Source organism: Solanum lycopersicum, chromosome 8 (assembly GCF_036512215.1).
Source record: "Solanum lycopersicum chromosome 8, SLM_r2.1".
In the NCBI taxonomy this organism is placed as follows: Eukaryota; Viridiplantae; Streptophyta; class Magnoliopsida; order Solanales; family Solanaceae; genus Solanum; species Solanum lycopersicum.
Window position 1 is genome coordinate 64,985,822 of NC_090807.1, and position 12,673 is coordinate 64,998,494.

Here is a 12,673-nt window from a genome sequence, read left to right on the forward strand (position 1 = left end):
CAAAAGAAGAAGTACCCAAGGTGAAAGAAGAGATCAGGAAAGCCATGAAGGAGTTACACTATTTTTCCGAAGTCGATGGATTAAGCTATGAGGATGATACATCCATCCGAATCTCGACCTCCCAGAAGGGTTCAAGGTGCCAAAGTTTGTCACTTTTAACGGGACAAGAAATCCTCTAACACATCTGAAAGCTTATTGTGATCAACTCGGGGGAGTTGACAAAAATGAAGCATTATTAATGCGTCTCTTCAGTCGAAGTCTAAGTGGAGAAGCTCTAGAATGGCTTACGTCACAGGAGTTGAAACAATGGAAAAGTTGGAATGCACTTGCAAAGGACTTCACAGAAAGATTTGGACATAACATAGAAGATGCCCCAGATCGCTACTACTTGGAGAAGATCAGACAGAAGTCTACAGAAAATTATCGAGAGTACGCTCTTCGTTGGAGAAAAGAGGCTGCAAAAGTTCAACCTCCAATGTCCGAACGTGAGATCACTGAAATGTTTAGTCGTACTCAAGGGCCTGAGTACTACGAAAGAATGTTGTGTATGATGGGACAAAAGTTTGTCGAGATTGTGAAAGTGGGAGAAGCTTTGGAAGATGGTTTCAAGACTGGAAAGCTCAACAAACTCACCGCATTGCGATATAATGGAAAACCTGCCGGAATCAGTGAAATGGATAAATCAAAAGGAAAATTGGAGGAGGTAAGTACGATCACGGCTACTCATAGGAGGTCAGATTCTAAAAGGGAATACCAAAACCATAATGTCAATCAGGAAAAATTTCCTCGCCCAAAATTTAGGAAAGCTCCTAAAGTATTTACACCATTGAGGGAATCTCAAACTCAACTTTATGAAAGGTTGAAAGCAATGGGTAAGCTCTATCCTATAGAAGGAAGACCAGCCAATCCTTTGGGAAAATTTTACAGAGCTGACCACAGATGCTCTTATCATTCAGGAGCCGTTGGACATGACACAGATAATTGTTCAACTCTGAAGCACAAGATACAAAACATGATCAACAACAACTTGATCAATATTGAGGAAACCACCTGAATGGAGGACAGGTTAAATGCTCAAGAGTGAGTACAAGACATTTCTGAACTAAATCATTTGGAGATATTCATTCGAGAAGAAGAATGCCCAACATTGGCCGAATTTTGCGTATGAAGTTTGTTACCTTTCCTTTGAAAATGTATCGCACATTTCTAACGAACTACGTGCGACCTGAATTCTCAAGAATGAGATACGTAGGCGGCCTTTGTCGGCCTCGGTCGGTTTCTTTGTCAAATTTATTCTTGTTAACCTTCAAGGGGAACTACGTTTGACCTGATTCCTGCCTCAACGGGATACGTAGGCGCCACAAGGGCTCGGTCATATCTCTCGTAAGATTTCTATTTCCCCCTTCTACAATAGAAACTGGGATAGAATTTTTTGAGAGGGACTCAAAAATTTTCCAAAAGGAACCTTCTCCTCAGCGGATCAAACTAAAGACATTTCGAGTTTGCGACTGGGACAGAATTTTTGAGAAGATCTCAAAAATTCCGAGATTTGTTCGGTTACAATGGAAAGATGAGCAAGATACTAAACTGGGACAGAAATTTTGAGGATGGCCTCAAAATTTTGTCATGGGACTTCCCCACAAGTACGGAATGCCTTTGAAATTCATTCGACAAGCGTCGGACTCAAAGAAGCTCGTTAAGCCTGACATGACATGACTTGGCATTGACTTTTTCGAGATACTATTTCTTAAAAAATTTCTTGCTTCTCTTAAAAATTTCCCTTTTATATTTCATCTGTTTTGGCATAAGATATTTTCTTATCTATCAAGAGTCTGGAAATCGGGAAATCAACCGAGGACGTCAAGACAGGGAGCAAACAATTGAAGGGATCGACACAGATCAGTATGTTTAAAACTGACAATTTTTCTGTGGATGCAGGTTTATAGCTTCACTTCGAAATCGGCTGAATTCTTCCGACTGATGAATACGGAGAAGGAGAAAACTATCTCCAAAGCCGGTGATTTTATTGAAAGCAAGAAGCATTTCATATCTTTATGCCAAGATGCTTGTGAATGTGTTTGTTTATTTCAAGCCATTCCCCAATACATGAAATTTACAAAGTGCCTGACCAGATTCAAAGGTGGATCAAAAAGGAATCTTAGCGAAGATTTCACGATTTCTATAGAAGACGCTATTTGCATTGCGTTATCAAAGCAAGATGATTATTGTCGATCAAGACAATGCATTACCTCAGAAGAGACAGCTATGCAATTATTATTTTTATCATTATCGATCAAGTTGATATATTATTTGGAGGTCGTCTTGCCGTTACTATTCACGGGGGCAATATAAATAATTATGCATGACGAGAAGATTTCATGCCGCGTCGAAATTTATACATCGCGAGAAGAATTTATGCCTCGCTGGAATTCATGCATCGCGGAATCATGCATCGCGGAAATCATGCATCGCGAGTCAATAATCATGCATGACGAGAAGATTTCATGCCTCGTCAAAATTTATACATCGCGAGAAGAATTTATGCCTCGCTGGAATTCATGCATCGCGGAAATCATGCATCGCGAGTCAATAATCATGCATGACGAGAAGATTTCATGCCTCGTCAAAATTTATACATCGCGAGAAGAATTTATGCCTCGCTGGAATTCATGCATCGCGGAATCATGCATCGCGGAAATCATGCATCGCGAGTCAATAATCATGCATGACGAGAAGATTTCATGCCTCGTCAAAATTTATACATCGCGAGAAGAATTTATGTCTCGCTGGAATTCATGCATCGCGGAAATCATGCATCGCGAGTCAATAATCATGCATGACGAGAAGATTTCATGCCTCGTCAAAATTTATACATCGCGAGAAGAATTTATGCCTCGCTGGAATTCATGCATTGCGGAATCATGCATCGCGGAAATCATGCATCGCGAGTCAATAATCATGCATGACGAGAATATTTCATGCCTCGTCGAAATTTATACATCGCGAGAAGAATTTATGCCTCGCTAGAATTCATGCATCGCGGAATCATGCATCGCGGAATCATGCATCGCGGAAATCATGCATCGCGAGTCAATAATCATGCATGACGAGAAGATTTCATGCCTCGTCAAAATTTATACATCGCGAGAAGAATTTATGCCTCGCTGGAAGTCATGCATCGCGGAATCATGCATCGCGAGTCAATAATTATGCACGACGAGAAGATTTCATGCCTCGTCAAAATTTATGCACGATGAGAAGAATTCATGCCTCGTCAAAATTTGCACATCGCAAGAAGATTTTATTCTTCGCTGAAAGTTATGCATCGCGAGAAGATTCATATCTCGCAGGAATTTACGTATCGCGGGAAGATATTCATGACCCGCAAGAGGACGTACTTGGATAAAGAAAGAGCAATACTCATCCATTGGCCTCGACTGCATTCTGTCATTTCTTATAAAAATAAACATCATGGAGAGCATCGAAGATGACAACAAAAGAAACATCAATATCGCATCAGCATTTATTTATTTATTTCGACATCAAGTATGGAATGCATTGAAGATGATATTGCAAAACACAAGGCATAAGCTTTATTTGCTGGACGTCAGACCGATCGAGTCGACGTCGAGCATGGAGGAGAACAATGAAGTGTCGACATGGTAAAAGACACTGTCTCCCATCCTAATTGCATTTTTGAGCTGACGAGTTTTATCTCAGTCTTTGTCGAGAGCATCCAAAAGGATGAATTCTCCAAAAACCACAGGTGCGGACGACATCAAAAAGGATGCAGCACAACGTGGAACTTTTTCTCAGCAGCGAACTGGGACACAGTCCAAAGAGGAGTGTCAAACTCTTAGGACGCGAGCAGAGGAGCGACTTCCACCACGATCGAACCACCCCTCTCGAGGCATACGGGTTTTCTCTAGTTCTGTCAGTTTCTGTCTCGCTTCCGAAAGTTTTGTTTTATCGGAAGCAAGTTTCCAATCTGAGTGACAATACGCCAAAAGATTTGGAAATTATGTCTGTGTAAGCTCTTAATTATGGGTGTGAAGCGCGCCACATTCATGGCTAAGAGGTTACAAGCCTCTTTTTCATACTCGTTTAATGTGTCACTCGTCCCAAAACCGAAGGTTAGCTAGCATAATAGTTTTCCTTTTCCAACGATCGAGTCGAACTACACACAGCCTGATTCCGAAGGTTTAAGGGTATGTAGGCGGATTCGATATTGAAAACTCGGCTGTATTCCAACATTCGCTCTCGAATTCTATTCTCGAGCATTTCGATACCTTCATAATTCGGTGTCGAGGTGGCTTTTGATTCTTTGAAATCGTGCGGTAAATCAAGCTTATCGAACTACAAGTGGCCTGAATTCTCATATAGCCTGAGATATGTAGGAGACCCGTTTGCAAGGGTTCGGCCATAATTCCTAAACTCTTTGTCAAATCTTTCTTCCTAAAGGCGAGTGGAGTTGGTCAAAATTGGTTCGGTCAACTTCATTTTCCTCGAGTTGCTTGCATCCACCCAAGTAAAATGAGGGACAGTTGTTGACACCCAATTTTGACCCGCGTCGGTATGAGTTAGTTAGTTTTATAAACCTTGCGAAAATAAATATATGTACGTATATACATATGTATATCTTACACCCATTCCTTTACCCCAGCCCACTCCACTCCTCTCTCCCATTCCCAAAATAAAATTACCCAGGCCCAACCCCTCTTAATCTTCAGCCCCAACATTAATTCCCAGGCCCAATTACCTCAACCTAACACTAACTTAATACTAACCCAACCCAATCCCCTTTCGACCCGACCCATTTCCCTTTCCCCTTCTTCTTCCCCTTCCCCACGTGATCCCCCTGCAAATGAAGAAACCCAGCAAATTATTTCCCAAAGCCCACGCGCGGAAGCTCTCAAAAAACAGTCCCTTCCCCGTGCTCTCTCCCTCGCTCGCTCTTCCCTTTGTCCCGCGTCTCCCCCACGCGAGCTTCTCTTCTCTCACCCGACCCAAACCTTTTTTTTCCTTCTTCTTCTTCGCGTCAACTCAGTCCCAGAAGGAACAGACGTCATTTCCTGCAAACGCCAACAACCCCACGTTCTTCTCCCTTCCCCCTTTATTTTGCTTGAACGAGACGCGACGACAGAGACCCATACCCTGTCAAGCAGGTCTGCGAAACGTCGTAGTCGTCCTCTCCAACACGCCTGTGCCATGGAAGTTTGACTAAATGGGATTTAGTTTCGAATTCAAAAGGAGAAAAGGGGGGCTATTTCTTCTCCTCTATAAATACCCCTTTTCTTCATCAGAAAAGGTGGTGAGAGATTTTTCATCGAAAAATTCGGAAAAAAGCAGAACTTGGGTTGGATTTTTGGTGGCTGAAAATTTTAGGTTTTTGAAAACTTTGAGTTTGAAAAAAAACAAATCCTTTTGGGGCTTCACTGTTTGGTTTCAGAAGAACGGAGGAGATCGAATTTTTTTTGAGAAGAGAAACGTTCTGTTTCATTAACAGTGTGTCGATCGCGGTGTTCCGTCGAAACGTCGTAGCCGTCTCGGTGTGTCCTTTCGTCGAGGAAGTTCTTGCTCTGCTCGATCGTCTCCAGTTCGCTGCTCCGAAAAAGGTACATTTTCCAGTTCTTTATCAGTTTTCTTTATAGGTTTCGAATCTTGGTTCGTGTCGCTGTGAATATGAGATGTTATATCTGTTAGTTTTGCTCGATTTCGAAATATATTGCGCGTTATGATTCTGTCTGGTTATGCCTGCTGGTTTCGTATTACTTTCTGTTCTTTCGCCTTCTTCTCTTCCTCTGAAGGTCTCCAGTAAATTTGTAAAGTGCTGTAGCCTTGTTTACGTTATTTGCTTCTTGTGAAGTCATTTTATGACCTGTTTATATGCATTCTTTGCTGCTTAAAGTGTGCCATTCCTTATACGTTCATCTAGTCTAAACTTTCATTTGTCCCTTTCTTCGAGTTATTTGTATGGGTTGGAATGGATCAAATGTTTAGTTTGTTTTCGCAGTTGTTAAACATACTGTTTAGAAGTCGAGTTTGGGTCTTATGATCATGTCACATTTACAAAGCTAGAGGAAGCAATGGTAGTTCATTTGGACTATGACGTCATGTCTCAACTTGCTTCGCATTTGGTATTACTAACTATGCTTAAAATTGGCGGGAGTGTGTGTCCAAGTATTCATGTCACTGCCATCTCTTTACTTGTTGTGAATTCTTGTTTTATTTTTAGCCTTATTTGGATATGTTTTTGAAGTCATTTGTCTCCCCCTCTAATTCATATCTCCAAGTAGTTCATTTTTATCCCCGTTTTGTTCAAGATGCTTGCTATTAGTTTATCGTTCAAGGTGCTAATTCTCTTTTGTTTGTTTGATTGCATGTGAAAACTATTCTCGAGTCCTCATGGACCTCACTCCGATTCCTTGAACCTTCTCGTTGAGCCATAAAGGCTCAAAACACTTTTTCCGAGTCAGCCAACCCCTGAAAGGATGTACAGCATCGAAAGAAAACCAGCAGAAACTGCTGGAAAAGTTGTTGCAGGGATTTGAAGAACATGTATACAGCAGTATACATGTTTTATACATCTGTTATACGCTGATATACAGGTCGAAATGTGCACAGGAGGCCTAATCCGAAATCTGGGTCGATGGCAGTGAAAATACGCTGCTTAAAATGAATTTTCAACTCTCGAAAGTCGAAAAACAGGCTGATATACAGTCTGTATACACTGATATACAGACACGATATAATATAAATATGTGTAAAAAATGTGATTGGCAGGGGAACGTAGAGGGACGCCTATTCTAATTAAAATTCGGAATTAGGCAAACAATGCGGACGTAGGGTGCAGCCCGTATACATTAGTATACATTATCGGGCGACGATATACACTTGTTAAGTAAGTTTTAAAAATTGTACAGGTACAAATACGCAGGGCAATACAGGGAAAAGTAGCGGAAAATATATATTCAAATAGGTGCGGGGCTTGAGAGGTCCAAATGGGTCAAATATATGCTGTATACAGCATGTATACACTTGTGTATACTTTGTGATTCTTTTTTCAGGATTGGGCCAGGGCCCTTCAGCCCCCCCCCCCTTTATTAACAGGCCCAAAGGCCATTTTTTTTTCTGCAGGTTTTAAAGAAGGCCCAAGTATAAGGATTAGATTAGGACAGGTGGGCCAAAGCCCAATTGAATTAATTTGGGCAATCAAGCCCAAGTTCAAATATTTCTTTCTCTATTATTTATTTGTTTGAATTATTTAATATCTTGGTAGATTTTTTTTTTTTAAAAAAAAATCTCCTAAAGGGGTAGCCATTTTTCATTATTTAAATTTTATTATTTTTGTTTTTACTTACTTTTATCACAATTTAGTTTTCCTTAAATTAATTCCCTCAAAATATCTCCCTTTAGAAATAAATAATAATAATAAAAAATAAAATAATAAATATTAAAATAAATTTTCTTTTTACTTAAAAAGTCATTTAGTCAAATCGCCGGTCAACCGCAAGTTAGCGGACATCCCGAGGGCCTAATACCTTCTCGGGATGTACATTGAACTTCGAACCTTTGTTTTTCAATTGATTTTAATCTGTTTTAAATCTTTTGAAATTTTTCTTGATTTTATCAAAATCAAGTGGCGACTCCGTAATTCGAAAAGTCGATTTTTCTTAAATAATAAGATTAATTGATTTTTCGAAACCTAGTCAATGTTTTTTCATTTTTAAAACCAAAAAATAGTTAATAATAATTTTTAAGTAAAACAATTATTAAATAAGGAGGTGTCCTGTCACAATTCGTTGAATTTCTAGTCACATATTGCTCAGCTTATGCATAAAAAAACAACAAACAAACAAATTTAAAGGCACGTATAGTGGATCAAGTTGTTTTAATTAAAATTTCAAAAAGTCTAAGCTACAATTTAATTGTTCAGACCATAATTTTGAAACCCGTAACTCAAAATACGTTAATATATATGGTTTTACTTTGAAAATATGAACAAAGTATCAAGAATATCTATTCCTGTGATTATGGATTGTCAAATAAAAATTAAAAATGAAACATTTTAATAATGAACATATCCAATTATAACTTTATATTAGCATCTTTGACAAATAAATTGTCAATATTTGCGGTGATTTTTTTTGAATTTCCTATACTGGCCAGGATCTATCAATACCACATATTTTATAGTGCTAAAAATATATAGAAAATTATTGGTATACTAAAATTAGTTATTTCAAACATTTATCATTTTAAAAATTAAGAGTGTAATAATTATCTATTCAACTTTACCCTTGGTGTTAGTTACGTTGCTCTAGAATTAAAAGAGAAAACCAAATTAAAGAATGTGAAGCAGTTGATAAAGCTATTCCTTTCTTAGAGGTTTTGATTTTGAGTTTTAGATATTAAATAATTTTTTTGTAAGGACATGTTTTAATATAATAAGGGATTAACTTATATTCACTGATAGTGGACAAAATAAATTATACCATCAACTCATTTTAGAAATATTTATTTTTAAAATATATTACTTATTATTAATATTTAAATAATAATTATTATAAAAGTATTATATGATAACCACTACAAGAAAACTGTAAATTACATGACGTTTTTCTTAGGAATCGAAATAAAAATTTGCAGGAAAATAAATTTCCTACGAATTTTCATACTAATCTCCAAGAAAATCTCCATATAATTTACAATTTTCTTGATAGTGAACTTGAACTCTAAATTAATTGTAAAAGTTTGTTTAGGATTCTACTTGGTTGCCAAAGATAAGAAGATTTTTTGCTGTGTTTTCTTGTTCTGCTTATTTTTACCTCATTCCCATCGACTGTATTAAAGCAATTTGAGAGAATCATTACTCATAACTTTTTACTTTTTTTTGAAAAAAAAATTAGACTAAGTAATTTCAGAAAAAAACTATTCATAACTTATTAAGTCTTCTTTCTAACATGAAAAAGTTTTTGGATAGATGCTTCCATTGCTTCAACTTTTCTCTTCTTAGTTCATTTTATCAACAATACCAAAATTAATTGAAAATAAACTTTGATCCATATACATTCATATGTATTCCAATTTATTTAAGTAATACTTTTTGTCCACCGTCAATGAATATAAGTTAATCTCATATAAATATCGAACACCGAATAAAGAAAAAGAGAACTAAAAGGCGAACAAATCAACAAAGATTAACGAATTAATAAGGGATAAATTAATTATTTTTTCTTCTTACTGGGTGTGTAAATCTGGTTTTTGTATCTTGCTATTCTTCTCCCATGCACTTTTGTCTTCTCAATTTTTTTGATTTCATTTCTTTTGAGTTGATCAGGGTCTATCAAAAATATCATGTCTCTACTTCATGAAGAATTTATACACATCTTATTCTTTATAGTAGAATTAAACTGAATATGTTATTATTGTCGTTGGACGTGTAAAATATTTAACGTTAAAACTAAAATGGAAGCATAAAATGGGAGTAAGTTATAACCTAAATATATGTATTCACACTTTGACCCTAAGGATTGTTCTTATTAATTTGCTTTCCCACAATATACTTTCTAATATTGACTTGGCTAATAATGAAACCAAACATAGGCCACACATTTTCCTTGACAGAAGAGAAAGATAATGACATTGGAATATATATCTTATTAATTTTCAACTAGTTGCATAATACGATAATGCTTTATGAAAACAACTTTTTAATTACCTTATTTATTTTCTAATAAAACGGAATGAACGCATTGACTAGAAGTGATGAACTCTAACGAGAGAGTTTTTTGGATTTTTTTGTATTTGTATAATCTAGAAGTGAGAGGAGACAACAGCGTAAAAAAAGATTTTTTCGCGAATAAGACGTAATAATATTAAGTATCTGAATAAATTAAAGTCTTATACATCTTTGTATCCATATTAGAGTTCAATTCAATTAGAATTTACGTCGAAAGATTTATATTTTTTATATTTCTCACCCCATATTTGATATTCATATTAGAGTTCAATTAAATCCAAATCTGCACTGATCCCATATTTTACTCTCCTTCAAAAATAACTCTGTATCCAAGAGTACTCAAATCCGAGACCTCTTAATTATAAATGAAACCCTACGTATATATATATTTGAGCCTAACAATTTGGATCAAAATTAATAGATCAGCCAAACGAGTATAGAATTGGTGGAAATGATGAGGCATGTCGAATTTAGGTCAAAGTAAAAAATTATTGAATATGTGAATAAAGTCACACATTAATAATTGAAATCTAAAAAAAAAACTATATATAAAAAGTGGTGTCTTAAATCTTACCTAATGAATATCCTGACAATTTTTACCCTTTCTAATATTAGGTACACTAATCATTCTAATTTTGATTAATTTCTTTTAACAATTCTCTTAATGTATTTATCAATAAAAAAAATTACATCTTGACTAAGTTTCCGTGGTTAATATAATACTTCTTCTAACAATTCTTTGATATTATTAACTATTCTTTGAATCACACGATCCCACGGGCATAGTATTATTATTTTTAGATTAAGACATTATTAAGGCTGATTATTCAATTAGCACACTATTAATCCGTGATCATTTACAGATCATTAGTTTTTAATTATTCCCCTCGTGTCATTTATGTTAAATCCTGCTTTGGGAGCCATATTTTTAAACACATATTTTCAGAATTAAATATAGGTAGTACACACACTAATTCATAACATTTACATTTAATAACGTCAATTAATTTACCATAACTTTTTTTTAATCAAAGTTATTTGTTAAATGTCATTCTTTTGTGACATTTACAATTACAATAGAGAATAGCTAGAAGAACGTCAAACAGACATCACTTTAATTAATTCGAGTTCCTTGTACGGAGTCTTAATTTTATTGAATTTTTCGGCGTGAATCTAAATTTAGACGGATTCTAATAACTAATCACCGGGTGGAAAACCTAATTTCTTTTACTAGTATTAGGTACTGAACAAAAAATTAATCTTGATGAGATCTAGGCCAGCAAGTTCAAGAACCATGATCAAATGATAATTAAGTCCCATGTGAAAATAAAATGTGTAATTTATCTGCGAGGAAGAAGATATATATATATATATATATATAATATAATAATAGAGACAACTAATTTATCATATCTTGCATGTTGTAACCACAAAAATATACTTGTAATAAGAATTAATCTTGATGGGATCCATGTTCAAAGGATAAATAATTTATCTTTTTAGGAAGAAGATCATATAATTAGACAACTAATAAAATCCAGAATAATATAAATTTATAATCCAATAATAACAATAATAATATCTCAAGTTGCATTTGCCAGCTCCTTGTCTCCACATGGACCTTTCTCAATTTTTTGAAAAGATAGAAAAATAAAATTGGAAAAAAATAAATCAGAATTTCCATCTATAAATAGCCACTCATTTCATAATCTCAAACACCAAACAAACAACATTTTCACTACTAATTAGCCACATTCAATTGTTGAGAGTACTAATTTTAATTTCTTAATTTTGGAAAAAATGGCTAAGTTTGGTGCATACTCAATTGCCCTTGTTCTCACATTCAACATTCTTTTCTTCACTATGGTTAGTTCCACTTATGTCCCATGTCCACCACCCCCACACCCCAAACCCCACCCTACCCCTACCCCCTCTACCCCCTCCACCCCATCATCAAAGGGTAAGTGCCCAAAGGACACACTAAAACTAAATGCTTGTGCCAATTTATTGGGTGATTTATTGCACCTTGTTGTTGGAAGTAGTCCAGCCAAGACTCAGTGTTGCTCTTTAATTGAAGGACTTGTTGATCTTGATGCTGCTGTTTGCCTTTGCACTGCCCTTAAAGCCAATGTGTTGGGAATTAATCTAAATATCCCACTTTCACTTAGCTTGTTGCTTAACAATTGTGGCAAATATGCACCCAAGAACTTCCAATGCAAATAAGCCAAATTTTCAATTCATATAGTTCAATTTCTTTCAGTGTATTATTTGATGTTTTGTGGGCTTATTTTCAAAAGGAAGTATACTTCCTTATTGTATTCTAGTTTGTTTACAAGGGAGGCTATAGTTATTGCCTTCTTTTCATGAAATAAATGTCATCTTTTAAAGTTTATGTTAAAATGTTTGATGTTATAAATATTGATGGGCTTAACTTTCTTCTTTTTATGTATGTTACTGTTCTATTGTAGTACTATACTAGGATCAAAAATTTTGAATCTTCGTATGATAATACTTTCTCCGTTTCAATTTGTTTGTTTGACCTTTTACTTGACTATATTGGTTAATGCATTTTAAAATGACTTAACCACATAAAAATGTATTGAATCAAAAAAAATTTAATGAATATATCCTAACCTAATTTTGAAGTTAAATTAAATCGGATTGAGATCAACTCAATATTTTAAAAATGAAAACTTTAAATAAAAATATTTAAAAAATCAATTTTTTTATTAATGTGATGAAAAAAGTTTATACTGTATTGTTAGTTTAAATATATATATAATATTTGTTTTGTTTTGATTGTTTTTAATTTTTATCGTATCATATCGTAAAATTCCTTGTTACATAAGGATGAAAAGTCTTATGTAACAACCGATGATTGCATCGTTACCTTATTTCTTCTTCTTTTTTAAAATAATAATCCTATTTAAT

General features: G+C 35.1%; 1 protein-coding gene across 1 annotated transcript; it reads left to right on the forward strand.

Annotated features, from left to right (window-relative positions):
• The first annotated feature begins 11,443 nt into the window (after positions 1-11,443).
• LOC101244513 (14 kDa proline-rich protein DC2.15-like) lies at positions 11,444-12,158 on the forward strand. The gene has a single exon (XM_004245680.5). The coding sequence runs from the start codon at positions 11,543-11,545 to the stop codon at positions 11,963-11,965; it is 423 nt and encodes a 140-aa protein (XP_004245728.2). The 5' UTR covers positions 11,444-11,542; the 3' UTR covers positions 11,966-12,158.
• Positions 12,159-12,673: the final 515 nt, after the last annotated feature.

Bases quoted from the DNA above. Each gene is read 5' to 3' on its own strand.
- LOC101244513 (XM_004245680.5), top strand. From the start codon at position 11,543: ATGGCTAAGTTTGGTGCATACTCAATTGCCCTTGTTCTCACATTCAAC.